Raw genomic sequence first — 19,002 nt, 5'->3', positions numbered from 1 at the left:
AAGGTCCAGGTAAGAGAACGAGAGGCCACCCATACTGGTCCGCCGCACTCTAGGATCTGAGAAAAGAGAAAGGCTGGCCGATCTCAGTTTACGAGTGGGTTGGTAGGGCTTGACAAGTCTTTGTATGTAGAAGGGGGCCAAGCCATGCTAAGCTTGGAACATGTAACAAAGGGCCTTGAACTCAATACGTTTGTGTATCTTGAGCCAGTGAAGTTGATGAAGCAGAGGGGAAACGGGCGTACCGAGGCAACCGAATAAGCAGGTGGGCAGCCGCATTTTGAATAAGCTGGAGACGGCGGACGGAGGCCTAGTCCGCACCCAAATACAGTACATTTCCATAATCAAGTCTGGAGATCACCAAGGCCTGCACAACGGTTCTTTGGGCAGCTGGTGGAATTAGCCAAAGAATTTTCTTAAGCCATTTAAGGACCGCAAAGCAAGCTGAGGTGACTCCAGACGTGGGTCCAGACACTTGGGCTCCAAGAGAAAGTTTACTATCAATGGTAAAACCCAAGTTCTTAACCCTCGGGACTGGAGTGGGAAAGATCCTAAAGGGACAGGCTAATGGCTCGCTCCCCAGAGCTCAGGATTGTTCCCCAAGATGAGGACCTGAGTCTTGCACCCATTCAGCTTTAAACCATTGCTGGACATCCACAAGGAAATGTTACGCAGTCCAAGCTGAAGTAGTGAAGCGTCCTGATGCTGAGCAGATGAAAGAGAAAAAATTATCTGTGTATAGTCTGCTTAAGAGAAGATGGTCAACCCAGATTTTTCTGTAATGTCCGCCAAAGGGCGAACATAAAGATTGAAAAGTAGAGGACTCCGGATCGAGCCTAGTGGTACTCCCGATGTTAAGGCTTCTGAGTTAGATTTTGAGGAATGTGAAAAAACTTGAAAGGAGCAATCCTCCAAAATAGAGATCACCCACTGCAAGGCCACACCTCCAAATCCTGAGACTTCAAGCGATCCACCAGAATGGAATTCTGTGTCAAAAGGCTGCACTCAAATCCAATAAGATGAGTGCTGCAGTACCACCACAGTCAAGTTGCTGCCTGAGGTCCTCTGTGAACCCAAGCGGAGTGGATTTGGCACTATGACCAGGACGAAAGCCAGACTGTGACGGGTGGAATAACTTATGCAGTATCACATGTGCAGAGAGTTGAGTTAATATATCTTTCCAGTACTTTAGAAAAGGTAGAAAGAAGAGATATGGGCTGGTAATTAGACCAGCAGAGGGGATCCAGACCAGTCTTTTTCAGCAATGGGAGTACGAGAGCGTGCTTCCAATTTCAGGGCACCTACCCAAGATTTAGAGAGGAACTGAGAAGAGTAAGACTCACACCAAGGGCAGACTCATCCAAAAGTCTGAGCTTAGATGGAGGGAGAAGGTCAAGAGGTGAGCCAGACTTGATGGGTCCCAGATTTTTCAGAGAGATCAATTCAAGTGGGAGCCCGGCCTTAACTTGACAAGACTCAACGGATGAGAGGTCCGGAAGATGACGCTCTCATGAAGGGAGGAGTCTGAATCAAGCTGGCAGTTGACAGACACAACTTTATTATGGAAAAACAGCGCAAGATTGTTGCGAAGATGTAACAAAATTGAAGGAGACGGCAAGAACGTACTTGATGTAGAAAGCTCTGTCACAACTTTAAATCAGTTTTTTTGGGAGTTTTGCGCAGTCATAATTTTATTCGTGTAAAAGGAAGCACAAGTTGATCTGCATAGAGCAGGGTATTTTTTCAGTGCCTCCAGATAGGCAACTTTGGGTTCTGGCGCATAGTGCTTTCTCCACTGTCTCTCCAAAACTTTACTACGTTGTTTATCAAGTATAAGAGAGTCAGTAAACCACGGAGCAGGGGGAAGCACCCTATGTTGAGATTTGGTGGAGAGAGGAAGAGTAGAATCAATAGCCTCTGACAGCCAGTGATCTACCAAAAGCTGATCCAGGTCCAGTTGAGATGTAATAGAGGAAGTGGCCCTTTAAAAGCTGCTTATTAAGGGCCTTCATATCAAGTAGAGACCAGTTCTGTGTTTCATGCAAGACAGAAGTACGAGGTAAGGGGGCCGAAGAAGAAACAATAGAAAAAGGAACAGCAAAGTGGTCCGACCAACCAAGTTGAATAGGAGGTGCAGTAGACAATGTAAGAAGATTTGCAAAAATCTGATCCAAAAGATGTATATATATATATATATATATATATATATATATATATATATATATATATATATATATATATATATATATATATATATATATATATATATATATATATATATATATATATATATATATTATATATATATATATATATATATATCTCCAATGCTCCAATCGTTTCCTTTTTCCAAAAACGATAACGCACTCACGGGGGTTATGCAGCAACAGTTTAATCAGCCACGGACAAAAACAGACGCGTTTCAGACCTAAGAGTCCTTCGTCAGTGTTTACATTTCCATGTCTTTCCGACACATTATATACACCTTACTTTCTGTCGATGAAAGGAATGATGGACACATAAATTACATCGCAACGGGCAGCCATTTCGAAGTGGGTTCTTCTCCACAAACGATAGCACAATTTAAAGTGATATTTTAGTGTTATGCCATTGCCGGTCTGGCTAAACTTAATCCTGCTGTGTATCAGCATGTCACCGGCAAACTCATTGCCCAAATTGCGATTTTACAATGAATTTGTGATTCAATTAAATTAAACACCATATTAAAACTGTGCAGTCATCTATCAATTACATGGGGTTCATTTCTCATTATATGTACTGGTGAGCACTCCTATAATTTAAACCCATCAATGGGATATTTCGTCCCCTGTCGGTGATCAATAATACAATCTCGCCGTGTATCGGCACGTCACCGACTAATGTTATGGTAACATGACCGCAATGTGTTAACAAAACACCCATTTGATATCTCATTTCAATAAAATGTAACAATTACAATTCTCATAATATAGCCGTGAATCGACTTATGGAATCACATTTGACCTTGAACTGCCCCTTCAATTTCATCTTGGTGAGTTAGTTAATAGACCTAGTTCTATCCATGGGTCAAAATACAATAATATTCCGTTACATATACTGATAAAATGGAGAAGTGAAAGGGGAAAGATATAAAGGTATAAGAAAATTTATAAAGGTATAAGAAGAAGAAAAGGAAGACGAAAAGAAAGCAGAATGAACTGATCACAGTAACAGTACATCTCTGTGCAGAGATTAATATCACATTTCTATTGATCCCTTATAGACACAAAATTCAATGTTGTACCAACCTATCACATTATCTTCCCAAATGTATTGTGAGTTCCTCCCCAATGTTAAGCCCACCGGGCTGTTTGGTCTGCATGTCTATTATATGTCGCGACTCCAGTCTGCGCAGACATAACAATCTATCTCCCCCTCTGGGGGAGATAGATTGTTATGTATGTATATATATATATATATATATATATCACCAAAAGTCGTCCTCTAAGCACACTCCAGGGATGGACAAGCAGACGAGGCAAACCCAGATGGATGGTGCAATTATTTTATTTTCGTTAAGTCCAACAACACCACCGCCACTATATATATATACTTTGCAGCCAGTCCCGACATTGTCCGGGTATGAATTGCTGCCGGCCAGTAGTATATTGATTTGTAGGATTTCGTTTTTATAGCATTGCTTATCTGGGACAGGCCTGTGAAACGCTCCAATTCACAGTGCACTGCTGATGCACTTAAGAGTGCGCGTTCAGTAGTGTGTGAACTCGAGTTTCCCTACTTTATTTTTCCTTGCAATATTACATAGCGCGAACTCGACAATATGGCATGAGCACAATTTACTTTACAGAAGAACACATTCATTTGTGGTAGGCACGGGGAGACAAAGCGATTTGCCTGGAATCACAGGATGTTGAGCTGATGGCGAGATTCGAACGTAGCTCCCCAGCTCTAAAGCTCGCAATTCTAGAACTTGTGGCGGGATGTGTGTCTAAAAGTGTATGTCAGTGCTGGCCATCAATGAGAGAGACTTGTGCATTTTTAAAATGGGTGGTGAAAAAATATGAGTATGTTGCTGGAGATGTGGGCCGCCGTGCCACCAATGTACTTACCGGGGGAGGGTAAACATCCATTATACCGCAACTTTCTTTCCGCATACCATCACTCCGCATACTTTCATTGCGAAAGTACCATGATTCCGCAATGCCATTAAATTTTATATGCTTTTACCACGCATACATTTACAACAAAATTCGTTTTAAATGCATGAATGGTAAAAGCATCTATTTTTTTTTATGTTTGGATAAGGTAAGTATGGGTATAGGGGTATATGTTTTGGAGTACTGAGGTATATGTTTTGGGGTGTTTGGGTATTTTAAGGGTTCAGATATAGTTTTGGGTTATGGGGTACAGGGGTAGTTTTCGGGTTTAGCGATAGGTATGGGCTTTGGGGTACAGGGGTATTTTTAAGGTTCAGGGCTAGGTTTGGGTTTTGGGGTATAGGGGTATTTTTAGGGTTCAGGGGTAGGTTTGGGTTTTGGCGTACAGGGGTATTTTAAGAGTTCAGGGTTAGGTTTGGGTTTTGGGGTACAGGGGTATTTTTAGGGTTCAGGGCTAGATTTGGGTTTTGGGGTACAGGGTATATTTATAGGGTTAAGATGGGTTAGTGTTTAAGGGTGTTGGGGTATTTTAAGGAGTAAGGGTGGGTTATGATTATGGGGTGCAGGGATATTTAAAGGGAGCAGGGTGGGATTAGCACACAATATGAACCATGGCATGAAGGGCGGAATGTACCACACGCCCCCAGCGTTTGTCATGCCCCCAACACACGCCCACAGCACAACGCAGACACGCCCACAAGGGACTACTTTTCTGGCACGGTTCTTTTACCTTTTAAATGTATACGGCCATGTCCTTCTGCTGCAACTGCCCTTTCCAACGCTGTATTGGGTGTTGTGATTGGTGCTGTGGTTCCTGAGATTACCCGCCTCAAAGTTTGGGCTCTCTCTTTATTATATTAGTATATATGTATGTATGTATGTATGTATGTGTGTTCTTATATAGCGCTCGATGTTACCCTTGGGCATCTCGGCGCTTGCCTTGGGAACCCGTCCTGGTTTTTCCCTGTGAGATCACCCGTGCTGGGCATCCCCAAGGTGAAAGCCAGGCATCACGCCGCGGGGGGCCGTTGTGGAGATTAAGCCAGCTTGTTGCCCAGAGCTGCATAGTGTGAACTTGTGCTTAGAGTGGGCACCGAAGCGAGAATTATCGAGTCCGTGGACAATTGGGTTCAGGACCCTGCCGCGTCGGGAATCGAACCCTGGTCCCGGGTCTGACCTCAGCTTCAGGGTAAGGTCCAGTTGAAGGCAATCGCCGAAACGCGTTGACCGTCCTCCTTGTTTGCACGAAATGGTGTTGTAAAAATAAAAATTAATCTTACCTGAAGAAATCGTGTATTGGACCCTGTTTGTGCTGTAGTGATCTGGACTACTTGGCTGCATACTGGAGCTGGGCTGGGTCCAGTCTTTGCCTAAAGAATATGAATATATATATATATATGTAGCGCAAATCCTCGAACCTCCGCGCTGGCAGCGCGGCGAAAGAAGAAGGCAGACCCCACGTTTTACAGGCAGGATGATATTTTTATTGAAGACCCTTCAAGTGACGCGTTTCGAGTACGTTGTACTCTTGTTCACACCTATATATATATCCAACAACAATTGTTTTCACGTCCACTTGATCAGCGTGTTTTTATTTCTGTATAACTCAACTCGTTTCGGAGGGAGACCTCCTTGCTCACGAGTACGAGTGTATGTTTTCAACAAGTTTAACTACATATCACGTGACATTTTACCATGAGTGCAACAATGGAAGACAGACTCCCTGAGCGTGCGTTCAGAGTAGGAGCTAGAAGGCAGATTTATGTTATACGCCTTAGGAGATTTAAAAAATTTCAACATCATAAACGTGATGTGGTAAAATGTTTTTTTAGGTCTCGCGACCTATCAATGCGCGCAAGCGCATTGAGCGGAGTGAGAATTCATGTCCTCAAAATGCTCGTGAAACCAAGGGTTTCGTTCGTGCGGTTTTCTTTAAGTTCACGTGAATCACGTGACCAAACAAGCACGCGCATCAGCCTCCCTCCCTCCCTCCCTCCCTCCTCCGCCTGCCCCCCCACCAGGCTCTCCCGCCCCCATCCGGCTTCCCTCAGGCCATTTGCCACACTCCTTGCCTCTGTCTTAACTCCCCCTCCATTGTCCTCCCCTCGCTCGCATTCCCGCCCCCCCCACCAGGCTCTCCCGCCCCCATCCGGCCTCCCTCCGGCCATTTGCCACACTCCTTGCCTCTGTCTTGCCTCCCCCTCCAAGAAACAAAATAAAGCTCTCTGGTAATTGCACACCATATCACATTTTAGAAATAACACGCCTCTTTCCTAACACAATCACGCTTGTTTTACTGTGGCATTGACTGTATTTTTTCAGCATTGCAGTTTTGCGGTAACACCTATGTTTGCACTTAATGGACGCTGCGCACGGCATTGAATGCATTTGTGGTGAAGCAGCTTTTCTCTCCACAGGACCGGTCTCAAAGCCCGCACGCCTACAGGGGACATTTACAGTAGTTCCTGGTGTAGGGTGATGCCGTAAACAATGAAATATTTTAAACTAAATGTCACAGTCTAGTCAGCGAAAGTGCCTTGTCTGTCCAAACACAGAACCAACCGACCAATTACATGTGTCTCTGAATTATCACAACACCTTCTTGTTGTCTCCTGTCCCTCGGGGTCTCTACGCAATGGCTCAGTGAACTAAACGCAGCTGTTTAGTTATGGGTGGACGGCAGGCCACGATTTGGTATCCCGTAAGGCTGGCACGCCCTTTCATACTTCATAATTCGGTTCAATGAGAACCATTGTAATTGGCAAATAGTAAAACTATTACCCAAAGTGCTTAGAAACAGCAGAAATGCCACAGCACAAAAATTTACTACATACATGTATTGCCCCCTGACAGTTTCATATGTCTTGTGTTTCCTTTCCCATGGCAGTCTTAGAACTACTTCACCCTCGCATCTCTTAACACATAAAGGGGCTTATTTACAAGACCCTTGCACCACTTTTGCGTCATTTTAAGGGGCTTGTAAATAAGCCCCAAAGTATTCAAATAACTGTAGCTGGCCAGTGCCTCCATTTGACGGTGCGTACATCCTGCCTGCACCGCGCTTTCACTTTCAAGGAACGGTATCTGTTTTGCACCTTACAAAACAAAGCAGCCCACAATCTCTGCGCACTCCCCTTAGTGGTCACCGTGAGAGTTAGTTTTTATTATTATATAATGTTAAAATATTCTTTATATTGGAAGGGATGAGGACATGTTCATGTGCGAGCAACACACACAACTGAGACATACGGGCTGGGCACATAAAGTACCGGGGGTCATGACCTCTGTCTTTGGCATGACTCAGAAACAAACGTTAATTTTCTTTCTTTTAGTCTTCACGACTTTAATCAGGAGTGGTAGGTTGAGCTGCATAAATCATATCGGCACTGTCTGCAGCCCCGTGTGCGCCAGGGTCCCTCCACCCTGTAACAGGCTGAACAGGGGAGCACTGCGCACCAGAGCACAGTCCAGAGGCCCCTGAGAGCACCCGTGCTGCACATGGGAGCACAGCCCAAAGCCCCCGAGAACACGGATCCTCTACACTGTAATAGACTGCACAAGTGAGCACTGCACAGAGGAGTGCTGCACATGTGAGCACAGCCCAGGACCCAGTGAGAGCACGGACCCTCCACACTGTAACAAGCTGCACATGGGAGCACAGCCCAGAGGCCCCCCGAGAGCATGACCCTCCACACTGTAACAAGCTTCACACTGAGCACAGCCCCGAGAGAGCACGGACCCTCCACTCTGAAACAAGCTGCACACAGGAGCACAGCCCGAGAGAGCACGGACCCTCCACACTGTAACAAGCTGCACACAGGAGCACAGCCCCGAGAGAGCACGGACCCTCCACACTGTAACACGCTGCACATTGGAGCACAGCCTCGAGAGAGCACGGACCCTCCACACTGTAACAAGCTGCACACAGGAGCACAGCCCCGAGAGAGCACGGACCCTCCACACTGTAACAAGCTGCACACAGGAGCACAGCCCCGAGAGAGCACGGACCCTCACATTGTAACAAGCTGGACACAGGAGCACAGCCCCGAGAGAGCACGGACCCTCCACACTGTAACACGGCGCACACAGGAGCACAGCCTCGAGAGAGCACGGACCCTCCACACTGTAATAGACTGCGCTGGAAACACTGCAAGGGTCATTAGAACAGCACTGTCTTCTGCCCCGTGCTGATACACTCTCTCCACTGTGTAATCACTGCACGGGGAAGCACAGCCCTGAACCCCGTGCCAGAACCGGTCCCTCCACAGTGGTTACCTTTCGCTAATGAGCTTTTCGCCAGCACTCACTGCCGTCTTGCCTCCCCCTCCATTCTCCTCCCCTCGCTCGCATTCCCGCCCCCCCACCAGGCTCTCCCGCCCCCATCCGGCTTCCCTCCGGCCATTTGCCACAGTCCTTGCCTCTGTCTTGCCTCCCCCTCCAAGAAACAAAATAAAGCACTATGGCTTGTAGACGTTATGTATTCCTACCACCGCTAAAACCCTAATTCGGACGCAAACTCCGCATTTTAATAAATTTACATCTGTCGTGCAAGCAGCGCTCCACGCTGTTTTTATTTTTCCAAATAATTTTCGCATGGTAAAACTTGGGACAAATTGTGCCGATACATCCAGAGTCCGTTCATCTCCGAACAGGGGAATCCTCATACGGTTCTCGTGATAACTTCCCAACCCGGTGTGTGACACGCACAACACTGCAACAGAAGCTATAGGTACCTAGACTTAAAGTGACTGAAATGTGAACCATTTTAACTTTGTGGTGTTACATGTGTTCTAGGTACACCTACATTAATTGAAGGGTTAATAAATGCCCGACATCGAAGTTGCAGTAAACTGTACACCGACATAATAAAGCTTCGCCCATAAGCGGCAGCAGTCACCCCTCCCCCTCCTCACCCCGCCCCCACTTTCTCACTCACCAGAAGAAAAGCAACGTGTAACCGGATCTGCGCCCCATGCAGCCTGCAGGCTGCCACTTTAAGGGAAACCTGGCCCTTTAAACAACGTTCGCTTCCCTAGCAGCACAAAATGTTACAATCGCTTCCTAAATAGGACACCGTACAATAGGACAGCATTGATTTAAATATTACCCTCTAAAACGAGATGCTTGGTAGTGTGTTCATGGTTTTGCGCAGTGTAGTCCACTCCAAATTGTTAGAACTGCCCTGAAAAGTGTAGCAAGATGAAGTCGGAAAGTCCCTCGGCCACTTCTTAACCTTAGAACGTTAGCACTGGCCAATAGGTTTCGCATTTGGAAAGTTGGAGCTATTGGTTTTGTAAATGACATTTTATATTTATATATCGTTATTGGCATTGTAAATAACAATGCTATTAATTTATATATTTTCAGTGCCAACACATATTAAAAAAATAATTGTCATTTACAATACCAATAGCCCACACTTTCCTAATGCGAGACCTATTGGCAACGCCAGTGCTTGTATTGGTTGTTGGCAATATCGTCTCTTGAACCGTGATCAAGTTCTCCGTTGAGAATGAAACGCGTCGGTATGGCTTTTTGAAAACCTGATAAAGCAATCTGAATAAAAAGGATTGATTTCACCCAACCCGAGAGTGCAACCTTTTTCCTTCTTTCAGAAGGTTTTAAAAAATAAATTACTGGCGAGATAGATATTAAATGTTGAACTACAATTATCAATAATGTCATAGACATTAGCAGGGTCTGGCCAGAGTTATAGTTATCGTATGGCTCACAAGAGTCCCTCAAACCCCATGAAAGAAATAGAGCATGCAAATTAATTGGCCTAGCAAGCTTTTTTCCCCTTGGACCAATGTGGGAGTGAGAATTCTGATTAGCTGGCTGCAACATGAAGAAAAGAGTTGGAGCAGCCATGACCGAACTCTGTGACTTAGTACCCTGCCCTGAGATATTTTTTTATTAAAAAGAAAAATATAAGGGGCAGGGTAGGGATACCCTGCCCCCTAGCCCATGTGGGGGTAGGGAGGTACCAGAGGGATACGCCCTAGCAACAAAATTAAAAAAAAACATTTTTTAAAGCTGTGATCCCGCACAACTCCCGTAGGTTCATGCCAACAAAAACTAACTGCTGACTGGTGTTTTATATTTTAGCAATTTGACCCCGTGGGCTAAGTCCTAGGGTCTTCATTTTAAAACATTTGGGAAGGGGGGCTTGAGAGGGGTCCTTCTCCCTAAGCCACTCCTGGTACCGGGGACCCCATTTCCTGGGGACAAGTGCACATTAAAGGGAAGGGGCATGCAGCTCCCACCTCAAATTTCTATTGGGCCCTGGGGCCCCCAGCGACGATTACAAAATATAGGGGAGGGGGCATGCAGCATCCATTTTGAGCCTCTTTTGAACCCTCTGGGCCCTCATCCCTTTGGGCTGATTACTAAATGGAGGCATGCAGCCCCCTCCCCTAGCCACTAATGGACCCCTGGAGACCCCATACCCCGGTGCCCATTGGTAAAACAACAAAAAAAGGTGTCTGGTGAGTGCCTAACTATAATATAAAAATAGGCAGCTTCCGCAAAGGGAGCGACTTGGGCCACGAGGTCCTGGGGCTCTCCTCGTCCCCCAAATATAAAAGCCGTTGTGGGTTTGTTTTTATGATTGAAATTTGTGGGCTGAAACATTTTAAAAGAAAGACTCAGAGACACATTGGTGCACAGCTAATTACCCCACATATAACATCATTGATAACATAATTGCAGCATTTGAAATTACATTAATGATGAAAAACCTGTGCATGGCGGGGGCACCAGTTATAGTTACTTTAGGGCATGAGTTTTAGTTATTAAAGATAACTATAACTGGTGAATTTCAGTGTTTTTTTGTTTAAAACATTACATTGTCACTGAAAGTTTAAACTAAGTAGGTCACTTAAATCTTTAAAACCACTTAAAAACTGCTGAAAACAAATACCCTAAATTTTCCAGAAAGTAAAAACTTTACTCAGAAAGTGTGCTTTCCATTATTTGATGCAAATTCTTTTAGACATTCGAGAAATGTACAATTGTACTCAGGTTGGACTTGAAAAGGTTAAAATGTTAGATAAATCTGGACGGTTGGGTGTCCCGTGGTACAGGAAAAAAGAGCCCTCTCATTGGCTGAGGGAGTTTTTTCTCCTGTCAGCCCTTTCAGAACTGAGTACCAAACAATCTGGGTGGCTGGCAGCAACCCAGAGAAAAATGCATCCGCCGCCATTACAAGACTCAGAAATCGGATATAAAGAAATGCTATAAGGGAGCAGGGTAAGGACACCGTGACCACCTGACACTCGTAGGGGAACCCAGAGACACCCCTTATAGGACGCTGGCTCTTTGTGATATATCAATGAGTTACTATAAAGTGTAAAGAGTCCAGGGGTTCCCTTGTGAGTGGACATGGGCTTACTACGCAATCCCAAAGTGCTTCATTAGGAGTAGTGTGGTTGAGCAGCCTTAGGCTTAACACAAAGGAGTGCATGACATTTGCAAATACTCACAATGAATTATAAATGACAACATGCCTCAAGAAGAAGATCCACACCAATTCATAAAAATAGCAAAATCTTTATATATATTATGGCATCAGAGAAAAATTGTTCAGGTAAGTATGTTTTTAAATATAATTTTATTTTTACTTTAGAAAGCGGACACAGTGCAATTTCTGAGTTCTGCAATGTTATCCTGTGGAAGGAAGTTCTGCAAACAGGTAGAGTACATCTACTTACAAGTCCAATTCTCAAGAATTTGGGGTGAGTGGTGAACAGGGTCCAAGGCAGCATCAACAGTACACCACCAGCAGCACGAGGGCGCCCGGGTGCAGGGTGCAAATCAGCATAGGGAGCGAAATGCGTTTCAATGGGGATCGGTCACCTTAATAGGAGGCTGCTGGCTGTGGCTAGGAAGCCAGTGGGGGTGGACCAATAAGTGGGGCAGGGGGGTTTTAAAGGCTTGTGATGCTGTGGAATGTAGGGACACCTGGGGTCATCTTCTCCATGGCCCAGGTGCAACAGATGCAAAGGTGCCTTTAGCCATCGAGTTTCCCTTACCAGGAGCAGTTGCCTTGAGGGGGCCTGCATGCAGAGGCTGCAGGTGACGTCGGGGAGTCCAAGAAAGGTGAAACCACAATGGACTTGAGCTCTAGAGAGCTGGGGAACCTTGTTGGCACCAGTGGCCCACTTCAACTCAGGCCAGAGACGACAGGTGCAGTGGTGGCTTCGGGTGTCGGTTATGGCAGTATCGGAGGCCTTAGAGTCTTCACTTTTGAAGTTTTTGCAGGGTGCAAGGAACAATTCCGCTGCCCTTCAGGAGGTTTTGGCCTTCATTGAAGGCAGGCCATTTTAGAGGGACACAGCTGCAGGACAAATCATCTTTGGCGCAGGTTCGACAGAACAACAGACAGGAAAGTAGGGCTGGGGCCAAGTCAGGTACTCTCTTCTGCTTTTGCGTCTCTTCATGTCCTTCTTTGTAGGTCATCAGGATCTGCTTCTCTGGTGCCAGTGGTTCCCCCTAATACTGAATGTAGGGGTGTTATGGGAGTGTAGGGCGGTAGCCAATGGGCTACTGGCACTTGTGGTCACTACTCCCCTTATATGGCCACTTCCTGTAGGAAGTGGGCATAACCCTGTCCCAGAGTTCCTAAGTATGCCATCACAAAGATGGCTACTTCTGAAAAATCGTGTCCACCTCACAGTAGCCTACTTTAGGGGTGATGTTAGCCTGGAGGTCTAAACAAAAGGTATCGTGTTGTTCCTGAGGGAGACGGAGAAAGAAATGTTACAGTCTGAGATGCAGATGATTAAGGCAGGGTAACCAGGCGGTAGCCCTGGGAGTCCATTTTGTTGGATTTAATGCCCTCACACACCCTTTCAGGTGTCATGCTTCATCATTTGGGCCTGCTCCTCCTTGGGTCGGCGGTGCAATACCCAACGGGCAACACCTCATAGAGGGGCTCTTTGGCAGAGATCTTTTTCCAACAGCTGTATGGGTGAAGTGCGGGTGTGGGGCCAGAACTAGAGGGTAGACCTAATGTGGTATGAGGAATTTAAAATAAAGCTAGTGGTATCAGGAATACTTTATTCAAAAGGGCCACTGCTTTAGTTAAAAGTGGTTATTCTAGAGGAGAGTAGTGGAAAATAATGTTTCCAACTGTCATCTAGAAATTTATAGTCCGGTCAACATGTTTCTCGCTACTATGAAAATTTGATTAGCGATTCTTCAGGACCTGGTTGACTATCAGCGGGTATCTAATTGTGTAGGACTGTCTACGCTACTAGAATGTGGTGTCTATGTGCTTATATGGCTACCACATTAGTGGGCGAAGGGAAAAACACTATTATATTACCCATCTTCTAGTTGTGATTGTTAGTACCTGTTGGAGGAAAATGGGAGAACATATCACAAACCCTGTCCCAGAGTTCCTAAGTATGCCATCACAAAGTTACTACTTCTGAAAAATCGTGTCCACCTCACAGTAGCCTACTTTAGGGGTGATACTAGCCTGGAGGTGACATGCCTACCTGACTAGCTAATTTTGCCACCTGTCCAGATGCAAAGAGAGCTCTGGACTGGGGTAGGCTTCTTCTCCATATTGGGAAGCCAGATGCGCATTCCAAAGGCAGACGCTTCTTTGAAGCTTGCCAGCTCAAGAAGGCTAATCAACAGGTCATCCTGTGGGAGGGGTGTTACACCCTCTTCCCTGACAGACCTTTGTTGGAGGTCTCCTGAGAGCAAAGGCTCTCACCCTAGGAGGTCAGACAGTGTCTTGGCAGGCTGTCAGAAATCAGTCAGCAATCACACCAGAGGCCGGTGCCCTCTGGATGCAAATGTGGGTTTACCAATATGAGATGTCTGATACCAAACATCCCTATTTTCAGTGAAGCTATCATGTAGCTGGGGAACTCTTTTTCACCAGTGTCCAGCACATGTTTTAAAATGGCTTCCCTGGTCTCTTGTACTGGCAGTAACAGAATCGACCAGCACAGAGGCAGATCTGCACATGCAGGTATGCCCTCACATGTAGTACTAAGCACCTTGTCTTATGGCTGTCAGGCCTGCTGTAGGGGTGACTTACAAGTATCACATGCAGTGGTGGGAGACATGGCATACAGGGATGTGTGTCATGTTGTGTTTTCACTTTTGTCTGCATCAAGACACGCAGCCTGCAGTGGCAGCCTAACATGTGCTTGGTGAGGGATCCCTTAGGGTGGCAAAATTTGTGCTGCTACTGCAACAAATGGACGGAATGCTGAAGGATTCAGACATTCTCCCCCAGTCAAAAGATCTGGGTTAAATCCACTGTTTTTTGCCCACTACGCCACTCCAGTTTGGACCCAGCCATATGCAAATCAGTCTTGACCCTGTGCCTCACGGGAACTGTCCAGACCGAACTGCCAAGCCAGGTCCTCCCTGAACGGAAACAAGCATCCTGGGACCGGTTTCACAGCATGTCACCCTTCATCAGCCAGGTTAGCTTGAATCCAGTGGCACAGTGAGCAAGGGACCCACGTCTGGGTATACTCATCCCACTTAGGGCAAAAAGTGTAACTGCAACAAATGATGGACAGAATGCTGAAGGATTCAAACACTCTCCCCCAGTCAAAAGATATGGGTTAAATCCATCGTTTTTGTGCCCACTTCGCCACCCCAGTTTGGACCCAGCCATATGCAAATCAGTCTTGACCCTGTGCTCATGGGAACAGTTTAGACCGAACTGCCGAGCCAGGTCCTCCCTGGACCAGAAACAAGCATCCTGGGACCGGTTTCAGGGTATGTCACCCTTCATCAGCCAGACTAGCTTGAATCCAGTGGCACAGTGAGCAACAATTTGTGCTGCTGCCCTTAGGAATCCTCTTTAGTACATCATGCCCTAGGTTGCTGGGACACAGGACACTTTAGTCAAAGTTGGATAAAAAAACAGACAAAGTGTGTGTGTGTGTGTCGGTGTGTGTGTGTGTGTGTGTGTGTGTGTGTGTGTGTGTGTGTGTGTGTGTGTGTGTCGGTGTGTCTGTGTGTCGGTGTGTCTGTGTGTCTGTGTGTCTGTGGGACTGCAACAAAAACCCAGTTTCCAACATCACCCATGGGCCACAAACTGAAAATGTAACTGTGAAACTTCAGCGGGATCCAAAGCGGCCCTCTTGTGCGGTATTGTAGTATTCCAATGGGAGCCAAGGTGCAATCTTCACCTGGGTTGTGCTGCGGTATTGTAGAAGCTTCATTGGGGGATGTTGGCACGCTACCGTCCATGCAGGTGAAGCCTGGACACCCAGAGTACTAAAGTACCCAAAGATTTCCATTACCTTCATCATCAGAGTGTACAGTTCTTCGTCCCCTTAATGTGAAGGCTTCCAGTCACTGTAGTCATCATCTTTTTATCCAGGCAGAGATTCAGGCAAAATACTTATTCGGGAAATAACCAAATTCAAAGGAACAGTAGATATCAATGTACTTATGGGCAACAATGTAGTGAGATTAGGTCATAAGCATCCTTGTTTATTGGGATACGATCACCAGAGTCTTCATCAGTGTGGACGTTGTTGAAGTAATCATCGGTGTTGATGAGAATGCTGTAGATGGGGTCATCCCTGCTAAAGATCAGTCTGTCAACAAGGTCTTGGCGATCACTGAAGGGGATTTGATCATTGATGGGGGTGAAGACAAAGACATCTTCATCAGTGAAGGCGCCGACACTGACAGAATCTGTATTATCTTGCTCATCGACAAGATAGTTGTTGGAGATCATCAAAGAAATATTGAGTGACTTCTTTGGAGTGGGTATGATTTATCAGTTGCCAAATCTTGGCGGTGACACAAGGTTTGTTACATGCATCAGACGTCTGACTATTACTGATAGTACAAGAGGGCCCTTTAATGCCGGAGGACATTTCTTGGGCAGGATCTTTGGTGGTGAATGGAACCGATTTATGCTTCTTGGACTTTGATGTGGACAAATAAGCGCTTTTGACCGACATCATCTGGGAGACGTTGACTTTAGTGCCAAGAGGGGCTTGCTTTCTCTATCGTGAAGGGTTCTAGAGCTTATATTCTTATACAAGGAACACTTCTTAGCAAAATATCCATCTACGTAGAGACAAAGTAATCCTTTTATATGTGGGTAATCCATATACATTTTCATGGCCACACAGGAGTCGGAAAAATTAAATAAGCTTTTCTTCTTTAGAATATCTGCCATGGTAAAAGCAGAGGTACTTGGGGTCAGACACCCAACCGCAAAAGGAAACGTATTACTAACCTTCAACAGCAGGGGGTGAAAGATTAAACAGACCAGAGTCAAGGAAATCAAATTTGACAGAAAAAAAACCGAAAGGGAGTACTCTCATCCGTTCTTCAGATATGTAGTAGAAAAGAATTATTGCGTCAGTGGGAGAAAGGGTCTTTTCACTCGATTAGTTGAACTTCAGGTCAAGAAATGAGACTACATGTAGTCTTTCACTACTTTCAACATTGTTGAGCGTATATATGAACATTACTATGTTATCTCTAATAACCGAAGGTTTCTAGCATGAATTCTGAAAATATAACTTAAGCAGGTGACTCAATGAAAGATACAATGGTAAAAGCCCTATTGTGATACTAATCTAACAACCATACCCTTATCATCTAGTCCTCTTCAGATCCGGCCTCTGCCCACCCATCCCTTCCCCAAGAACAAAATAGGGCCTTTCATGGGCACACCTGTATGTACATGCATATCCTTCTTTGTTCATGGATGCACTGCGTATTTCTGCTGTGCATGCACATTAGGGAAAAGATGTACCTGTAAAAAGACCACTTGAGAAGAAATTGGCGTGCTGCTTTAGGGAAGCTTGGTCTTCCTTCGTATGGTTTCAGGGCCTGTGTAACTACATTGTCAAGCCAAGCAGCCCATTGCTCCAGTGTGCTCTGCTGCTGAAGGGTCATCTTAAAGTCAGACTCTAATCTCTGGACCATGTTGTCATCACATTGGCACACCCAGGAAGCCTGCTCCTGTCACAGTTCACAAAAGGGTTCAGAGTAAGAGGCCATCATCAAAATCACAGATCACAGTTACAAATGTGCGGCACAAATAATTATGAAGTACGCAAATTATTGGCAAAAAGTGGAAACCAGTACTTTGGCGAATTATGTCAGTGACAACTCAGGAAAGTCGTGTATGGATTTAGGAGAAGAAACATTTAGTACTCGTAATGGGAGTAAAGTAAAATGCTCTAGAACAATATGGAGTTTATCTTGGAAGACCACTCACCTTTCGGAGAAAATAGTTGTATAGAAAGTCACAACTCCTACATTAATGTGCTGTCGTTCTTAATGTCCTGGTGGCAGGTGGCTTCACATATTGCGTTTGGGATGAGTTGTCTAAACATTTGCATAATGTATTCAGATGTGGGTTAAGGTACCTGTAGCAAATCCCCACTCTATGATGCACTATTAACTGGTCTATTTTATTGCCAGCTTTACTTGAATGTTTTACTCGGACATCCGGTTTTGTGCTAGTTTTGCTGTAAGGATTTCAAAATACTTATTTCAGCATGCATTACATACCTCAGCGTACCTTTTCAACACCAGGCTTTGCCTTTGCTTGACAGTCACCCTTTACCAGGGCCCTACAGGCCCTCTGCACTTTCTCTAAGTCATGAAGCACAGGCACAATATAGTCTACTACTGCAATTTGGACATTTGCATAAAATTGACATCCAATTTAGTTATTCCAAACTGTCCCAGACCCACCAAACCAGAATTGTCAGCGGTATTTAATGGCGATAAACAACAACGGTGCACCCCTCTGGACATAAATACAAGCTACACAACAACAGTGCACCCTCTGGGCATTAAATACAAGCTTTTCGGGCACTCAAAACAAAACAATTTCAAGTCTACCAAACTGTGAGAGCCAACATGCTGTCTGTTGTAAACAGAGATGGAAATAATGGTGAGAAAGGTATCTGAGAAGGTGACTGGTCTCTTTAGTAAGCTGAATGAATAATAATGCTTCTAGATAACAGGTTAAATAATTTAGTAGAAGTCATTCTTTAGAAACAAAGAAGTCATGCAAAGGTCAAATAATGTAAACTTACAGAGGAACTTAACACTTTAATTTTATTACAAAATAATATAATTTGATTGGTTGACCAATCAAGTGACCATGCTTTGAAACTGTTCATCCTCAGACTTGAACACGTAAACCACGTCACCTCACTCGCCACGGCCAATAAATCTTTATTAGGATGATTAACCTTTTGGAATGTGTTTACTTTCATGTTAGCTTTCCTGAAAGTAGTGTTGCAGAGAATTGGTAAGAATACAATCTGTAAAACACATACTTAATGGGGCAGCTGGAAAGCCTCGATGTGCTGAAGGCAGTGACGGCCACCAAGTGAAATGACGATTTCTACCGTTAGGGTGATGCCATTAAGTGCTTGTAGACACAACCTCATCATGGGTGATACTGCTCCGGACCATTCTAGCATTCCTGGTGACTATGGGCAGAGAATTATCCGAATCGCAGGGCTGCGACCCATCCCCTGCCTTCCCACTTACTGCAGCACGGGGGAAGCAGAAATACTCCGCAAATTAAAAGACCCATTTCCTAAAAAAAGTGGCACACACATTTACGACCTCTTGTAAGTAGGTGGTAAAAGGTTTGGACCAGCTATTTCCAAGTTAGCGCACTATTCCCTTCACTAGGGGAAATAACTTTAAATCTCTGGGATTAATTGCAGGGAACTCCGAATGAGGGATTAAGTGGTCACTCTGCTGCCTTGTCTCAGAAGTTGATCATGGCCAGATAAGTGGAATCATACTATTGCCCCTCGGGCATTTATGTTAACTCTTACGACATCCTACTAATCGGTGGCTCACAGCTTTA

General features: G+C 45.1%; 1 protein-coding gene across 1 annotated transcript in view; it reads right to left on the bottom strand.

Annotated features, from left to right (window-relative positions):
- Nucleotides 1-19,002, bottom strand: part of RFX3 (regulatory factor X3) — a 688,772-nt gene that overhangs the window by 51,260 nt on the left and 618,510 nt on the right. The window contains exon 15 of the mRNA XM_086961210.1: nt 16,915-17,123. Coding sequence (XP_086817336.1) covers nt 16,915-17,123 — 209 coding nt within the window. The remainder of the gene's footprint in view (nt 1-16,914; nt 17,124-19,002) is intronic.

The sequence above is a fragment of the Lissotriton vulgaris genome, chromosome 3_1 (assembly GCF_964263255.1).
Source record: "Lissotriton vulgaris chromosome 3_1, aLisVul1.2, whole genome shotgun sequence".
Taxonomy (NCBI): domain Eukaryota; kingdom Metazoa; phylum Chordata; class Amphibia; order Caudata; family Salamandridae; genus Lissotriton; species Lissotriton vulgaris.
The sequence above is the reverse complement of the archived record's forward strand: the minus strand, read 5'-3'. Positions and strand labels throughout refer to the sequence as shown.